The sequence below is a fragment of the Phoenix dactylifera genome, unplaced genomic scaffold (genome assembly GCF_009389715.1).
Source record: "Phoenix dactylifera cultivar Barhee BC4 unplaced genomic scaffold, palm_55x_up_171113_PBpolish2nd_filt_p 001082F, whole genome shotgun sequence".
In the NCBI taxonomy this organism is placed as follows: Eukaryota; Viridiplantae; Streptophyta; class Magnoliopsida; order Arecales; family Arecaceae; genus Phoenix; species Phoenix dactylifera.
This window is the reverse complement of record NW_024068429.1, coordinates 1-16,583: the sequence shown is the minus strand read 5'-3', so window position 1 is coordinate 16,583 and position 16,583 is coordinate 1. Positions and strand designations below refer to the sequence as shown.

The window sequence follows — 16,583 nt, the reverse complement described above, 5'->3', positions numbered from 1 at the left end:
CTGCTCAAAAACTAGAGAGAATAGAGGAATCTGAGGATCTCATCTCACTTATCCACTGGTTTCTTGATATAGGTTCAGGTTTGTAATTCATAAATAGGTGAAGTATTATGTCCAGACTAGCGTCGGCACAGCGACAACTAATGTGGAAATGAAATTTATTTGTTAATCATATACAAACTGGTCTCATTTAAGCATTTAATGACAGAAAAGCTTGCATCATTTTTTTTTTATTTTTAAAAAGAAAAGTTGTATTAGTGGTTTGCCATTTAGTACAGGGAGTCACTATCTGATTTTTGATAGAAAAGCATATCTATGCACTGATGGGACTGGTTCATAATTAGTAAATTACACAGTTTGCAGGTAAGTAATACAGGTTAAAACCCTAGAAGACTCCAGTAGATCAAAGCTTAGTTACAACTATTTGTGATGATCTCCATGCAAATAAGTAGTTATTTTTGGTTACTTCTGTGCAATTCCAGAAGTACATCATCTAAAAAACAGAAAGGTAAGGACCATAAGATAAAATAGACTTTTCGAACTTCTGCATGAGGGATGGAAGTTAAATTAAAGCTTCAGTTATTTTCTGCTATCTGCAGCTCCAAAAGGCAGATGCTTGGTCTTGGAATTCCATTGGCAGGCAATGTCCTCTGCTATCCTATGGGCATCCATGGAAGATCCCAACAATCCTCTCCTGGTGAACCCCGTCGCGTAGAGCCCGTTCTTCCCTTTCCAACTATCAGGAAATGGATTCCTCGGAAAACCGTCTTTTTTATCAAAGAACTCCTCCTCCTTGTGTCAAGAAAACAATTTAGATGCAAACCATACATATTATTTACATGCGTGCATGCATGCTTACACATATATACATATGCATCCACAATTACGCAGGCTTACACATATATATACATGTACATATACATACACAATTGCGCATATAAACATATAGGTGTGATTGTAGTGTGAGGTCTAGTCTAAGAATGAGTGAGGTCCACACGAGGTCCAACGGGTAGTTTTCTATCCACGTGAATGAATGCAGCCTGGACCATGTACGGGATGGGATTTCACGTGAAGAGGCTTCTTTGAAGTTGAAATCAGTTGTAAGAGGTTAATCTTTTCCAGTATCTGCTAACCACACAATGAATGCTCATTCAGGAAGTCAGGATCATTGCTCAGGTGTATCCTTTTCTACTTGTTATTGCCCATCTTACCATCCTACTGTTGCTCCCTTCAATTGAATCACTGTATGCCATAAATAGTAGTCTACAGACTGCTCCAGGGAAGACTGAGATCTCACTGATTTGGTCCAAAATTGCTGTTGAAACTGGACGATATTTTACGTTATTTATGCCATCATCCTTGCTCATATTTCTGCAATAATTTTGCAGATGGACAGGGACTCTTCACCTGCACCAATCATGATCTCTGTTGTTCTTGCTTATCGTATGCACTATTTTGAAGGGAATATAATGAATGAGCTCATGTTACATTTATTGATTTCAAATTCAAAATCTCTCCACATCCGCTGCAGAGACTATACGATAATGCTATACTTTTAGGATGTTATGATTTTTTAGTTTTTTGAGGAAAATAATAAATTATAGAGGAAGGAATTGGATCTCCGAGCTTGCTAGAGAAAGAAATTGAATCTTCGACCTTGTGGCTAACAACCATATGCTCTTACCAAGTTACTCAGCACCTGGTCGTAGTAGGTTGTTGTGTCGGACTATGCGGCTTTGCATACTGATTTATTTTGCCGATGTACATTGGATAGGTTCGGAAAGGGGCTAGGCGGAGTCTATAACATGCCAATTCTTTGGTGTCTATGATATTATTGGCAGAAATATTTTTGGCTAGCATTCATCTAACTTCTTCTCCACAAATTTTGATCGCATTGTCTCTATCCTAACCATGTGTCTTCTTCTTGTCATTTTCATTGAAGCTACTGCAAGAACTCATCCTGGTCCTCATATCAGTGTTCCTATGGAGCTTTAAGGTATTTTTGTCTTCGTTATTTCTCAAATCGACAAATTGCACTTAGGCCTTCAGTTTTGACTTAAAAATAAAAATGAATTAACCTAACCATATGGACACTATTTTCATGCATGATCACTATCTTTTTGCATCGCGTAGAGTATGCCTTCATATTTTCAAACTAAATACTATGTATTGTAGTTTTGGATGGTCATCTATACCTTGAGCCATGAAGGTACATTGCTTCTATAGCCGGTGGCTAGGATGGCCACGTCGTAATCCTCCTGTCTGCCATCCACAAATTCTACTCCTCTATTTGTAAATCGCTTTATACCAGGAACCACCTGCAATAAACTACTTGAACTCAAATGCATATCAAAAGAAGACCTTCAAATCTTCGTTCTTTCGACGTGGATAAATGCTGGTATCATGAAACATCAAACATAATAAAGATAAATGAAGAAAGATCCAACCTAATATATTGAATGCAGAAGTGTTAAGAAAAGAGTCACATAACCATGACAGCATATTTCAAGTAATGAAGAGAAGATCAGGACCTTAATTTGGTCACTTTTGATTTTTGAGAGAGTGCCAACATCAAGAACTGGGGTCTTTCCGGTGGTGTTCTTTAGTTTCAGGGGCCCTATCTTAGGTCGAGCGAGACCGTATCTCTCTGTATCCCCAAGTATCAGCCAAGAGCATAAGAGGAGGAATGCATCAACCAATTTCATAGGAAACCATTTGAGCAGCCACATTGACAGCCCAAATGTTGAAATCCCTAGTATTTCCCTTGGCAAGATGTGCAACTGCTAGACTCAAGGAGAAAACAGTGACATGGTTAGCGTAGTAAGAAGAATGGCAATACATTGGCATATAGATAGAAAGTCTAAAACAAAGAGAACTCTGATTTGAATTGAATAAAAGCATGGTTAAGAACATGCAGAATGAAAGCTATATTTGAGGTTTTCAAACAAAATAAGGAAAGTTTGAGGAAACCAAAAGCGCCATATCATTGCATGCGCCATAGAAAAGAACAAGAATTCAAAAGATGAAACAGAATCCAAGGTAAACATCATAGTAAGAAAAGGTGCATTTCCAAAGTGAAGGTGACAGTACATCGATGACAGAAAATTATCAAAATAATATGGCGTTTTGCAGAGTGAAAGGGGCAACAAGATGAATTCAACCTCAACACTAGCAATTGACCTGAAAAATCAAAAAAATAAAAATAGACATAAAGACAGAGTAGGATGGGAGTAATATAGTCAAAGGATACGAGGAGGCTGTAAAAGGCAAGCAGAGGGAAAACAAGAGAGCCAAAAATTAAAAAATGAACAAAGAAGAAGAGGAAAAAAAAAAGACAAATCAGAATCTCACCTTATCTCTAACAACCATAGAGACTTGAACTTCACTGATACACAGGTCCAAGCAAACTTCCATGCCTGAGTTCCCACAACCCACCACCAGAACCTTCTCCCCTCTGAAGTCATCTCCTTTCTTGTAGAAACTTGTGTGCAGGACTTGCCCCTGAAACTCCAACATCCCACTGATATCTGGCAATATGGCCTCTGCATTCTCCCCTGTTGCGACTATAAGCCATCGACATATGAATTCCAAATCATTGGCCTCGACCCGCCAAAACCCAATGCTTGGATCATACTCAGCGCATCGTACCTTCATTCCGAACAAAGGCTTTATTGAGAAGTGCTCAGCATAGGCTTCTAAGTAGCTTATGAACTGCTGTTTTGTCGGGTAGGTCGGGAAGTCTGGTGGGAAAGTCATGAGAGGAAGTTCACAGAACTGCTTGGGGAGATGAAACTTTAGGCGCTCATAAGTCCTAAGCTTCCATGATGAGGCTATGCAACCTTCTTTCTCAAGTATTAAGGAAGGGACACCTTTCTTTTTGAGGCATGCTGAAGCAGCCAGGCCCGAAGGTCCGGCACCTACGATTATTGGCCCGGGCACCCATACATGCTTCGAATTCGATTTCATTAGTGGTCCATCGAGCTTGATTTCCAGGATTGGAGACGAGTTTTGCTTCGCGGAAGTGACCTTCTACTGAACTTGGGCTCTTCTTTATACAACCGTCATAAGATAGCAAAGCAAGCTTAATGAAGGTGCAGATAATATACTGGCAGAGATCTCAATCTATATTCCTGAAGTCATTTGGAAGGTCCTTGGTATATGATTCTGTAAGAGCATGAAGAGCAAGAGAAAGGTGGCAAAAAGTCTTCGGCATGCGTTTCATTCACTTTACAAGTGAGCGAAAAAAGATCACAGAATATTGCATGGGAAGTTCGGAACAACAAAGTTGGCAACGTAACGGTACTGAACAGAAGCAATCACTGAACCCAAATGATAAACGAGTCATCAATTTGTGATCCTGGAGAGAATTTAGACAACCAGGAGAGAGAGAAATCAGGATTAAGGTTCGAATTTGGTAGTTGGTAATATGGAGACTAGAGATTAGAGCCGAGGGCTTCTTATTTAGCTGTGGGTTTTGTTTGAGAGGAGAAATGGGTTTTGTTTGGTTTATTTAGCCGTGGCGGTAGAGAAGAATCCATACAAATAGCGGAAGTTGGAGCAGAGTTTTAAATGCAACGAGGTTCTTTTGGCGTGGTGAAGAAGGCATGTTGAAAGGAAAAGGCCGGGCGATGGCCTCTTAATTGATAGGTATTTGGCTCTGCGTGGAAATACAAGAAGAAAAAGACAAGGAGGAGGAATAAAAGATGGGATGGAGAGGATGGAGGCCGCACAGTTGGTCATTCTGTGCAGCGTGGGTGGGATGAAAACAACCGGCTATGAATCAGATAAAGCTGGGGCTATGTTGCTGAGGATATATACTGAATAAGGTACCCATTTTGCGCAGTTGATCTTTTTTTCTCCACCTTTGCTTACGGTATTACAGGCCTTGATTGCTTAGGAGAATAAGTATATAGCATACGAGGATGAATAAATCTCTAGTATCTAATCATTTGTTTGCCTTTTGGGTTAGCTAGTGGAATTTTTCTAGGATATATCTATATGCCATGGTCCATGCTTGGACGAGAGAGAAGCGAGGGGCATCACTTCCCATGCCACTTAAATTCCATACAATTTAGGCATGTAAGTGTTGCGGGATAATGACATTTTTGTCTCTCTCACTCTCTCTCTCTCTCTCTGTGGTGGGGGTTGGGGGAATGGGCTTGGGGGGGTGGACAAGTGGATCACATCACATCTAAACTTTTGGGGAGGAGGGGTTGGGGGGGACTAATATCATGAACCAAATTGTGTTTGCTTAAAATCAACTGGCTCACTTGCTAAACAATAAATATGCAATAGCTAACTCCCTTTTCCCAGTTGGGCACCGGTTCTCACAAGGTGCATAGACCAGATAGCCTAATCAGAAGTTTAATAACATACCTTAAATTCTCTCCATTCAAATTCAATTTTTGAATTCAAACTATTATTGTAATCTTCTCATTATTTCTTTCATATTTTTTTCTCTATTCAAATTCAAATTTAAATTTTGAATTTGAATTGCTGCCGTATTTTTTTCCTAATTTTTCTCCTATAATCACTCTTGTATATCCTATATATATTCAATACAAATTCCAAAAAAAAAAACCCAACTAATCAAGTTGGATTTTAACCATCACATTCTGTTTTTTTTTTGGTATCAGAGCCCATCTTAGCATCACTGTTTTCCTCCTGCAAATCCAGCGCTTCTTCTCACATTAGAAATCTCCATCCCAACAATATCAACAACATCACATTCTTTACCTGAACTTGAATCCTCTCCATTTACATCTCTTGTAATCTCCAATATCTCAAATCTAGTCCCAATCAAGCTTAATGGCAGCAACTATCACTACAAAAAAATTGGGCATTAGCGACGCTTTTTTTGGCCTTTAGCGACGCTTTTAAGCGTCGCTAAAAACCATCCCGACGCTTTCCTAAGCGTCGGTAAAGCGTCGCCTATGCTACAGTGGGAAAAATATTTTCCGACGCTTTGAAAAGCGTCGGAAATTAGCGACGCTTTTTAGCGACGCTTTAAAGCGTCGTTAAATGTGATTTTAACGACGCTTTAAAGCGTCGTTAGAATATTATTTTTTTTAAAAAAAAATTCGTAATTTTAACGACGCTTTAAAGCGTCGTTAGAATATTATTTTTTTAAAAAAAATTTCGTGATTTTAACGACGCTTTAAAGCGTCGTTAGAATATTATTTTTTTTTAAAAAAAATTCGTGATTTTTTAGATGGCGGACCTTGCAGAACTAGTTTGGTTGTTGCTTTGGCCCCCCTTGAAATACTCTAATAGAACATAGTTTGGAAGAACAAGGCAAGCATTAATATAATACTTGCGCAATTTCCTATTTTAAATGGCCAATAATTTTGTTCATCTTATACTACAGCATCTGCAAAGGATGTAATAACGAAAAACTTGGCAAAGGATACAGTGACCATGATGCATGAAACTGCCCGAAAGACACCTTGCCTTCTGAAAAAAGAGCTGTTTCACAGAAACAAAAATTTGTTTGGCATGTCAGATATTGCTCTACTTTGAACCTTTCTATTCTGTTCTACTATTTTAAACTTGTTTCACTGTAAATGTTGCATATACACTATCCTGAAACAACTAGCATTTCAAAGTCCCAATGAACATGGTCAATGCCCTTCCAATGATGCCAAAACAGGCTTGTGGGATCTCTACCATTATTGCATGCAGGTGAGGTTCTCCTGATTAGGTGAACTATAACAATGACCTTCTGGGACAGCTTTGCAGGTCATTCAGTTCTGGGGACTTCCAGTCCTTGATTGCAGAAAGAAGAGACTGGTTAGGTATCAGATCTTTATTGGGCAATGGTAAATTTGACATTCGAGACTTGTCATTTCTCCTGAGCCAGGTCTCAAACGCATTTCAGTTGTATGTATACCCATCAAAAGCAATGCAGGGATCATCCATCACTCTCTGTACAAAAGTTCAGGTAAATTGGTTTAGGTCAACTATAAGAATATATCTTATTTCATTTGAAGCAGTTAAATACTAAAATTGAATATAAATAGTCTCAATGATAACATGGACAAATTTAAAAAAAAACATCAGCCCATGTCATCTGGTATCAATAGTATGGAAAAAAAATTTCTCAAACACTGCAGTTTTTTTCATTAACATTTTACCTAATGACAATGTGGCATATCCACAGGCCTTGTAATACATCACATGGAAAACTGCAAAGAAATCTAAGATATTCAATTCAGCTCATATGATTCTTCCTTTTTAAGGAACACATGGATCAGCTTGGAGAATATTGTTAAACTTCAGGTCCTGATGCAAATAAGTTGATGAGACCTCGGCATACTTGTACAGAGACTTGGCATGCTTGAAGGATCTCGCCATCCAAGTTCCAGACACTTGCACTAAGGATGAAATGACAAACAACTGACACAAATCAAAATATTCAGGACCAGAGGAGGCCTTGGCAAAAGAACTGCCTGGTTTTTAAGAGAGCTACAAAAAGGGAATTCCGTATTGTGGCATACTTGGAAGGAATATGTATATGACATACATAAATATGAGCAATCAAAATATTGAAAGCAATGACAACACAACTATCATGAATTATAATAATTTATTCAACATGACAAAACCAGTTAAATGTCCATCTATTGCCTAGAAAACAAGATTACAAGGCACTAAAGCCAACCTTTCCTCAGTAAGGGGTCGCTTGCTTCCCTTCTTCTCATGACCATTACCATTGGCAATATCCTACAGATATTGCAAAAAAGAAACATTAGAATTAATACCTGACTCAGAAAATTATCAATGAATTCGATAGAAGATATTATACTTACCATACCCTCCTTCCACTTGATAGTCGTACCGGTTATATTAGTAGTTCCTTCCTCGGTGAAGGAATATGTCTTCACAAGCTTTGTGTCCTCAAAATATGGGTTAGGAGAGAAGTTCTATACATGCAAACACCAAATCAATTAATTAAAAATAATAAATCAGGTCTGATTGGAACCACCAGGACATTGTTTGGCAAGGTTGGTTCTTCTAGTAATCCATATGAACAGATCAAACCAGCAAGTTCCAAGCAGATAGGCCAGGTTGCATATCAGTGGCATGTTTGATTTATTAAAAGACTGTGCTGAAAGCATCAGCCAAGGTTCAAGCGAATGACATTAATTTGGCATAGAATCACTCAATCACCAAACAATAAATCTAATTGCAACCACTAGGGCATTTAAATGTAGTAAAACTTTAATATTAAAGCACCATCAGCTAACAAAAACTATAGCAGCATTGTTTAATACCATCACATCTGGCTTCATTGTTATGCTTCTGACGATCCCTTCTGCCTCTTCCAACAACCCTGCTCGAATCAACAAATCAACCATGCAACCATAATGCTTCATCTCAGGCTGAACCCCATAAACTTTTGACATATTCACAAAGTACCTGCACCCTTCATCCACCAACCCAATGGAGGCCGCGGCGGAGGAGGGGATCGTCGGCCGCGGCGGAGGAGGGGTGGAGGCGTTGGAGGCCGAGGGAGTGGAGGAGCCAGAGGAGGAGGGAGCGGAGGTAGGAGACCCACCCGGCGGCCGCCACGACGAGAAGGATCGGGATGGAGTCGCTGGAGGCGTCGTGGAGTCGGTTCGGGAGCCCCATTTCTTTCCCCCTTCTCCATTCCTTCTTTTAATTTAATTCCTTTCTTAATTTAATAATTATTACAGAGTGAAGAATCGGGAGAAAGAAAGAGGGAGAAGAGGCAGTGGGCGTCTGGGGCGGCGGCGGGGGAGAGGGAGAGGGCTTTGAAGGGGGCATTGAGGAGGAGGCACAGTTTCGAATCAAGAAGTAAAGAAAACCGAAAGAAAACCGATTAGGAACCCTAGAAATCGAATTGCAGCGAAACCAAACAAGAGGCAAGGGTTTCGAGGGGGACACACCGGGCCGCAGATCGAGAAGGCTCCGATCAGGAGATCTAGGGACGCGGCATGGCAGCCGAGCAGATTCGAAGCTCTTCTGCTTTCCTCTCTCCCTCTCCTATTCCCCTCTCTCGCTCGCTCGCTCTCGCGCTCTCTTCCTCTCCCTCTCGCTCTCGGGGGGAGAAGACTGCGGCCCTATGCCTCCGCATAGGGATTTAAGGCTGCGGAGGGAGAGGGTCGATCGGGTTTTGAGGTGGGAGATATGAAGTCCGACGACGCTTATAAGCGTCGTCGCATTTCTCCCCTATGCCGACGCTTACTAGCGTCGGTGAATCCATCCAAAGCGTCGGCAAAAGATTTGTTACCGACGCTCTCCCAAATCGTCGGCATTTACTGTTGCAAAAAAAAATTGCCGACGCTTTTCTCTAGCGTCGGCAATTTAGATATATCTCCTTTGGAAGTCTCTCTTTGAACCAATTTTATGGGGACACAAGCTTACGTCTTTCATTGACGGCTCATTTTCACCATCTTCTCCAAGGCATCCAACCTATGTTTCATGGTATGAATGTGATCAGCTTTCTTGGATCAATGCTACATTATCCAAATCAGCGCTTTCTTATATAATTGGCGTCACCTCATCTAAGCAAGCTTGGAATGCTCTCTCTCATTGCTTTGCCTCCCTTGCTCATCCTCATATCATGACTATGAAATGATAACTTCATCATATTAAAAAGAGATCATCTTCTATGCAAGATTATCTTCAACAATTCAAAGTTCTTGCGGACAAACTAGTTGCATAAGGATCACAAGTAATGATGATGTGCTCATCTACATCCTAGATGGACTTCCTCCATCCCATCATTCATTCTCTTCTTTAATTTGAGTTCATGCTCGCACCTGTTCTCTTTCTCTTGAAGAACTCCATACCTTATTAATCTGTGAAAAAACTAGTAATGTTGAAGAGGCCTCCATGCATTCTACTACCGCATTTATTGCCTCAAGACCTACCAAAATATTCAAACCAGGTTGTGGTTCTACTCACCATGAGAATAATTAGCATCATAATAATGGCCCTGATGTCCTAATTATCCTTCAAGTGATGGTATCCTCTCCTCTCCTAACGAGCCTGCTCGTTTTTTTTCTTCACAGGATTGTTCTTCACAATATACTCACCCAACCTGTCAAATCTGCAATAAGATTGGACATATTGTCATCGATTGCTATCATCGTATGGGCTATGCATATCAAGGTCGCAATCCTTCAGAAAAACTTGTAGCTATGATGACCGTTCCCTCACTCACTGACGACAGTATTTGATATTTTGACACTGTTGCTATTTACTATATCACCGCCGACCTCAACAAGTATTTACCTTATAAAAATATGGCGGTTCTGATAGTGTCAAAGTTGGCCACGAACAAGATTTGTCTATCTCTTATATTGGTTTATCTTCTATAACTAGCCATAAAACTAAATTTCACTTGTCTAATGTTCTTCATTATCCTAAAGCCTCATCTCTTATTTGTAAACCGTTTCTATCATAAAAATAACTACTACTTGATTTATGAATCTGGCTTTGTTGTCGAGGACAAGAATATAGGAGCGACATTATTCCGCAAGATGATTGAGAATGGACTTTTACCCTTTTCATTTCTTAACAAAAGATGCACATGATCACTCACCAGCAGCCCATGTGAGCCATCACATCTCCACTGATCTTTGGCATCATCGTCTTGGCCATCCATCTCAAGATATCAAATCCTCTATTTTGTCATCTCTTTCAATTTCAAATAAACCAAGACAAACTCTATGTTTATCTTGCCAATTAGGAAAAAGCAAAAAATTGCTATTTTTAATTATCTATTTTGGCTTCTTAGTGTCCTCTAGAAATAATATATTGTAATGTTTGAGAACCTTCCCCTACTTTCATGCTCAAACATTTCCTATTATGTGTTATTTGTTAATGATTTTTTATGTTATTCATGGTTGTTTTCCATGTGTTACAAATCTAATTTCTTTGATATTTTTGTCTCTTTTAAAGTAGAAGTTGAAAACTTGTTTAATACTAAAATTAAAATTTTTCATTCTGATAGGGGTGGTGAATTCAAAAGCAACACTCTTAAGTATTTTTTGTCTCTACACGGCATAATGCACCAATTTTTTTGCTCCCATATCCAAAACAAAATGGTGTTGTCGAAAGAAAACATCGTTACATTGTTAAAACTGGATTTACACTTCTTGCTCATGTATCTATTCCTCTACAATTTTGGTTAGAAGCATTTTGTACTGCAGTATATTTAATAAATCGAATACCTATTGTTTCTCATCAAAAAATTTTGCCATATGAGAAACTTTTTCAAAAATCTCTAGTCTATTTCCATTTACGAGCTTTTGGTTGTTTATGTTTTTCTTGGTTTCAACCATGCAAGTCTAATAAACTAGAATATGGATCCACTAAATATTTTTTTCTTAGGATATAGCAATATTCATGAAGGGTATATATGCCTTGATTTAGTAAAACACACACACACACACATATATATATATATATATATATATATATATATATCACGTCATGTCATCTTTGATGAACATGTCCTCCTTTTTTCCAACTATATCACCATCTCAATCAGCCTCTCACAATTCTACTTCTGCTTTTGACTCCCTTTCTATGTGGTTACCTCAACTCCTTACACCTACCGACACTATTGGGACTACTAATAACTATATATTCTCAGACCACTCTGTAGGTACAGTATATCAATATCAGGATTCTTGTATGGCAACAACATCCAATTCAACCACCACACTACATGACAACACTAGTATCCCAATTGAACCAAGTCCACCACCTCAATATAAGATCGCCTCTCACCTTTCCTCCCTCGAATCTCCTCCTCCACCACTACCACTACTACTACCAACCCCCTATCACCAAACTTTCCTCCCATACCAACTGACTAACCATCCAATCCACTACAACGCACCCATCCTATGACAACCTAATCTCAATCGGGTATATCCAAGCACAAAATACTATACCATACCCGCCACCATCTCCCAACCGCTCTTATTATGTCCTATCCTATTGATCCAACATGTTACACACAAGCCTCAAAATGTCTGGAGTGGAGACATGCTATGTATTTCGAATTTACATTGTTGGGTTCCCACGTATGCCGCAGAAAAATCAGAACGATTAGAACGCAGCGAAAGACGCATGTGCGAGATCACGTTCATCGCATGAACATATTTTAAAACCGATATTCATAGATAGATTAGGATTAAAAAAATTTTACATGACTAGAAAGATCAGATCTTCACCTTGTACGGGTAGATAATCACCGCAAATCTGATGATTGTGGATTTGTTGAAAGTTTGCTTGAAGCCGCACACGCATCCAGCCTCTACGGGTATCCACACGAGGCAGAGGACCGATCTAAGTCTTTGAATCTTTCCGGGGTGCTAGCTCCCTTGCAGAGATGGCTTTTGATGACTAAAATCCTCTCCTTTGAATCAACTCTTGATTGCCTTAAGAGGAGGAAGAAGAAGGATGGATCCAAGGAAGAAGAACAAAAGCCTTGCAGCCATTTTTTTCCCCTTTGTCTTGGAACCAAAAGTGGAAGAAGGAAAGGATGCACGCTTCCCTATAACTTTTTTTTTTTTTTTTGTCTCACGGCTGAAACTTGATGGGAGAGGTGCTATTCATGGCTCTTAAGGAGAGGAGATGAATCCCACGTATTTCCAAGGAGGGACGTTCAAGGGGGCCCGCATACCCTCCTTTTGAATCATCTTAAACGTGAGCTCCTAATTTTTAAGAGCTCATGTTTATCTCCCTTTTTTTATGTTGGCAGCTGAAACCCAAGGAAAGGGAGAGAGGTTGCTGCCGTGATGCACTTGGGAGTCATCTGAACGAGGGGGGGGGGGGGGGGGGGGGGGGGGGGGGGGGCATAAGCCCTCCTTTAATTAATCCCTAGACTTGAGCTCCTAAATTTAGGAGGCTCAAGTTTATTTTTTTTGCTCGCGCAAAACCAAGCCCCTCCCTCTTATCCCCTCTAATCCCACACCCCACTTAATCAAATTAAGTGGGGGGGGAGGGGGGGGGGGGGGTGGCCACATAGATGGGAGTCTGATCCTCTTCCAAGGAGGATTAGGTGAACCCAATCTTTCTTCTTTAAATCGTAATCCAATTAGGATTCAATTGAACCATGACTCAATTGAACTTTTCAATCCTAATCTAATTAGGAACCATCTTAATTTATTAGATTAAAATTAATTAGAACTTAAGAACTCCTAATCCAATTGGGACTTATTCAATTTTAGTCCTAATCCAATTAGAACTTTAGAAATCCTACTCCAAGTAGGACTCTATTTTAATTTGAAGTTCTAATCTAATTAGGACTCTAGAAATCCTACTCCAAGTAGGACTCTAGTCTAATATGATCAAGCCCAATTAATTAAATTCAATTGATTTAATTAAATTGCAATCCAATTGCAGTTATTCCTTCTTCTACTCACTAACTCTTAGTAGGTTACATCAATTATCAATCAAATTGATAATTATAAATTATTTGTGATTCCAAATCACAATTCAACCATCAGATCGGTCAATACCTATAATGTATGTGACCCTATAGGTTCTATTCTATCTGGTAGTGAGATATATTGCAATCTCTATCACAATATCATTGAAAACTCCTTTCAATGGGTTGGAACAATTTCAACTCAACTCACCAGGGATCATAGATCATCAAGATAGTCCCTGTGAGTCTCACCATCCACCAATGACACCTAGCAGCATGTAGTGGCTACCCAGCAGAATGGAATGATGAACCTCTAAGTATAGTTATCGTATGATACAGTTCTTCTATCGTGGATCCTTACAGGATGGAGGTCATGGATAACTCGCCAAACTCCATCGTCTGTCATATGTCAAGATTTATTCGACTTAAGTTCGAGAGTGGAAAACTTCTTTTCCACCGTACATACTATCCCGGTCGAGGATTTACGAACTCAGTCTCATAAATCACATAGGATCTCTCCTAATCTATCAAGATTAATAGATTCCATCTAGATGCACCCCTACTTCTACAATGAACCTACTGCAGCCAATCTGCACCACAAAAATCCAAATAGCTAGGGCCCATATTTATGTGTTCGTCAAACTACAGCAACCTCACCATGAATAGCTGAGGCATCGCAGGTCAAAGGACCAGTCATACAACTGCCAACATCAAGTAAATCACTGACGAGTGAATAAATATCCAAATGACTACTTACTTTGGTCATGCTCAGTACCCTTATTCTCTAAACAAGCACTTGGACAATTGCTCCAGTGTCTCCATACTGTGGACTCAAGACTCGTCCATCAAATAAAACAGTCTGTGCACTAATCTCGGTGGATCGATCACCGTCCTCGTGATGATCCATCGATCAGGAGCAATTCAAGAATTAATCACCAATGACACATGTCTCCAAATTCTCAACTCTTGAGAATATGCGTCATCATCTTATTAATTTCTTGGACGATTCATGGACATATAAGAACATGGAATGAAAAGAATGCCCAACTTAATAAATTCATAATTAGGTCATGTACAAATTTATGTCCCCAGAATATAATAATACGTCAGCTAAATTGGCTTCTAGGGCATAACTTCTAACATACATCTCTTCAGAATCAGCAAACTTAGACTCTTATTCCTTTTCAGTCTAACATGAACATTGTTAGTTGCAAGTGGGTGTTTCGAATTAAATGCAACCCAGATGGATCCATCAACAAATACAAAGCTCGTTTGGTTTCCAAAGGCTTTCACCAACAACCTAGAGTTGATTTTATTAAAGGACATTCAGTCTCGGTTGTTAAGCATACTGCAATCAGAATTGTTTCTCACAATAGCTTGACTGCATAATTGGCCACTCCATCAACTTGAGTAGAGTATGCCTTTTTATATAGTGACCTTCAATAAATCGTATTATGTCTCAACCTCTTGGTTATATTGATCCATCAAAAACTACTCATATTTGTCATATGCATAAATCAATTTATAGGACTCGGGTAAGCTCCTCATGCTTGGTATGCAAAGTTTGGCTCAAAAACTTATGGAGATGGGATTCATTATTCACAATTAGATCCTTCATTATTTATATACACCCCATGGCAGCATCCTTTATATTGAATGATATCATTCTCACCGACAATAATAGCATTGCTCTTCGTAAGCTCATTATTGAACTGCTAATTCATTTAAGATTAAGGATATAGGCTCATTGTCATACTTTCTTAGCATTCAAGTGGATCGGTTGAGTGATGGAATTTTTCTACATCAATCCAAATACATCCTAGACTTGTTACAACACACCAACATGCTTGGATGCAAACCATGCTCAAGTCATTACTATTGAAAAGCTGAGCCACATGGATAGCCCTCCTCTTAATGATAGTATTGTTGGAGCCCTCCAATATTTAACCTTAACATGACTAGACATTACTATCTCAGTCAATCAGGTCTGTCAATTTTACAATAACCAACAGAGGCTCATATGCTAGCAGTCAAATGCATCCTTCGATTTCTCAAAGGCACTATCACATTTGCGCTTCAACTACAACTGGCCCATTAAATCTTGTTGCTTACTCGGATGCAAATGGGCTGGTAGCCCTATTGATAGACGCTCTATAAGTGATTTTTATGTTTTTTCTTGAACCTAACCCTATTCTTAGTGTGCTAAAAAGCAAACAATAGTTGCTCGATCATCTACCCAAAAGCAGAGTATAGATGCCTTGCCCCAAACTATTTCTGAACTACCAACTGGTTATTTCTCTCATGTGTGAATTGCATATTGGCTCTCCACTCTATTCCTTTAATATAGTGTGACAAATTTCTTCCATCTCTTCACCTTCATCCATTTTTTATGCAAGAACTAAATATATCGAGATTGACTATCACTATGTTGAGAATTGTAGGTAAATTGCAAACCAAATCGCTGACATCTTCACCAAAGGTCTTCACTCTAACCGTGTCCGGTTTTACAGTCCAAGCTTCACATTCAACCGAATGCTCAGCTTGAGGAAGGATAATAATATACCCTAAATTCTTTCCATTCAAATTTAATTTTTGAATTCAAACTATTTTGTAATCTTCTTATTTTATTTCCTATTTTTCTCTATTAAATTCAAATTCAAATTTGAATTGAATGCTGTCATAATTTTCTCCTAATATTTCTCCTATAATCGTCTGTATACTATATATATTCAATACAAGTCAAAAAAAACCAACTAATCAAGTTGGATTTAGCCATCACATTATGTTTCTTTCTAATTATCCTACTTTGCAAGATCTCTTCCTCTTTTGATGTGATGGTGGCTTCGAATCCCATGTTACATGGGTGGTGGCATCTTAGTTTTTCAAGAATTATGAATCTTGTGGTAGGGAAAGAAGGATTCACCTTCTTTGACGAGAATCCACTATTGGATCACCCACTGCATAGATCTCAAATCATTCCATTGTTCATCCTCTTGCTTGTATCTCAAAGCGACCGGTGGATGATCCATTTGTGGAATCACATGGAGAAAAGTGAATCCTTCTTGTGCGTGAAAGATACAACCCAGCCCAAGAAATCATACGAGAAAACAAAGGTTTCAAGGAAGAATCAGTCTTAGATTTTCCCCTAAAGTAACATAAGTTTAGGGTTCAACTT

At 39.1% G+C, this 16,583-nt stretch overlaps 2 protein-coding genes across 6 annotated transcripts; both read right to left on the bottom strand.

The window, feature by feature from the left end:
* Positions 1-396: 396 nt before the first annotated feature.
* LOC103712826 (probable indole-3-pyruvate monooxygenase YUCCA9) lies at positions 397-5,000 on the bottom strand. Its single transcript, XM_008799465.3, has 4 exons — positions 3,349-5,000; positions 2,529-2,777; positions 2,193-2,315; positions 397-789 (listed from the first exon to the last, which is right to left on the bottom strand). Exons 1-4 carry the CDS (start codon positions 3,961-3,963, stop codon positions 577-579), a joined length of 1,200 nt encoding a protein of 399 aa, XP_008797687.1. The 5' UTR covers positions 3,964-5,000; the 3' UTR covers positions 397-576.
* Positions 5,001-6,421: 1,421 nt separating this feature from the next.
* LOC120107929 (formin-like protein 18) lies at positions 6,422-9,100 on the bottom strand. Of its 5 annotated transcripts, none has more exons than XR_005509520.1 (6): positions 8,416-9,100; positions 8,271-8,329; positions 7,806-7,919; positions 7,658-7,719; positions 7,131-7,370; positions 6,422-6,921 (listed from the first exon to the last, which is right to left on the bottom strand). XR_005509520.1 is itself a non-coding variant. In XM_039121463.1 (5 exons), exons 1-5 carry the CDS (start codon positions 8,645-8,647, stop codon positions 6,915-6,917), a joined length of 474 nt encoding a protein of 157 aa, XP_038977391.1. In that variant the 5' UTR covers positions 8,648-9,096; the 3' UTR covers positions 6,422-6,914. The 5 variants fall into 5 exon arrangements, 3 of the variants coding, with proteins under 3 accessions (XP_038977391.1, XP_038977389.1, XP_038977390.1); XR_005509521.1 differs by having other exon boundaries at positions 7,131-7,392; positions 8,416-9,097; XM_039121463.1 differs by lacking the exon at positions 7,131-7,370 and having other exon boundaries at positions 8,416-9,096.
* Positions 9,101-16,583: the final 7,483 nt, after the last annotated feature.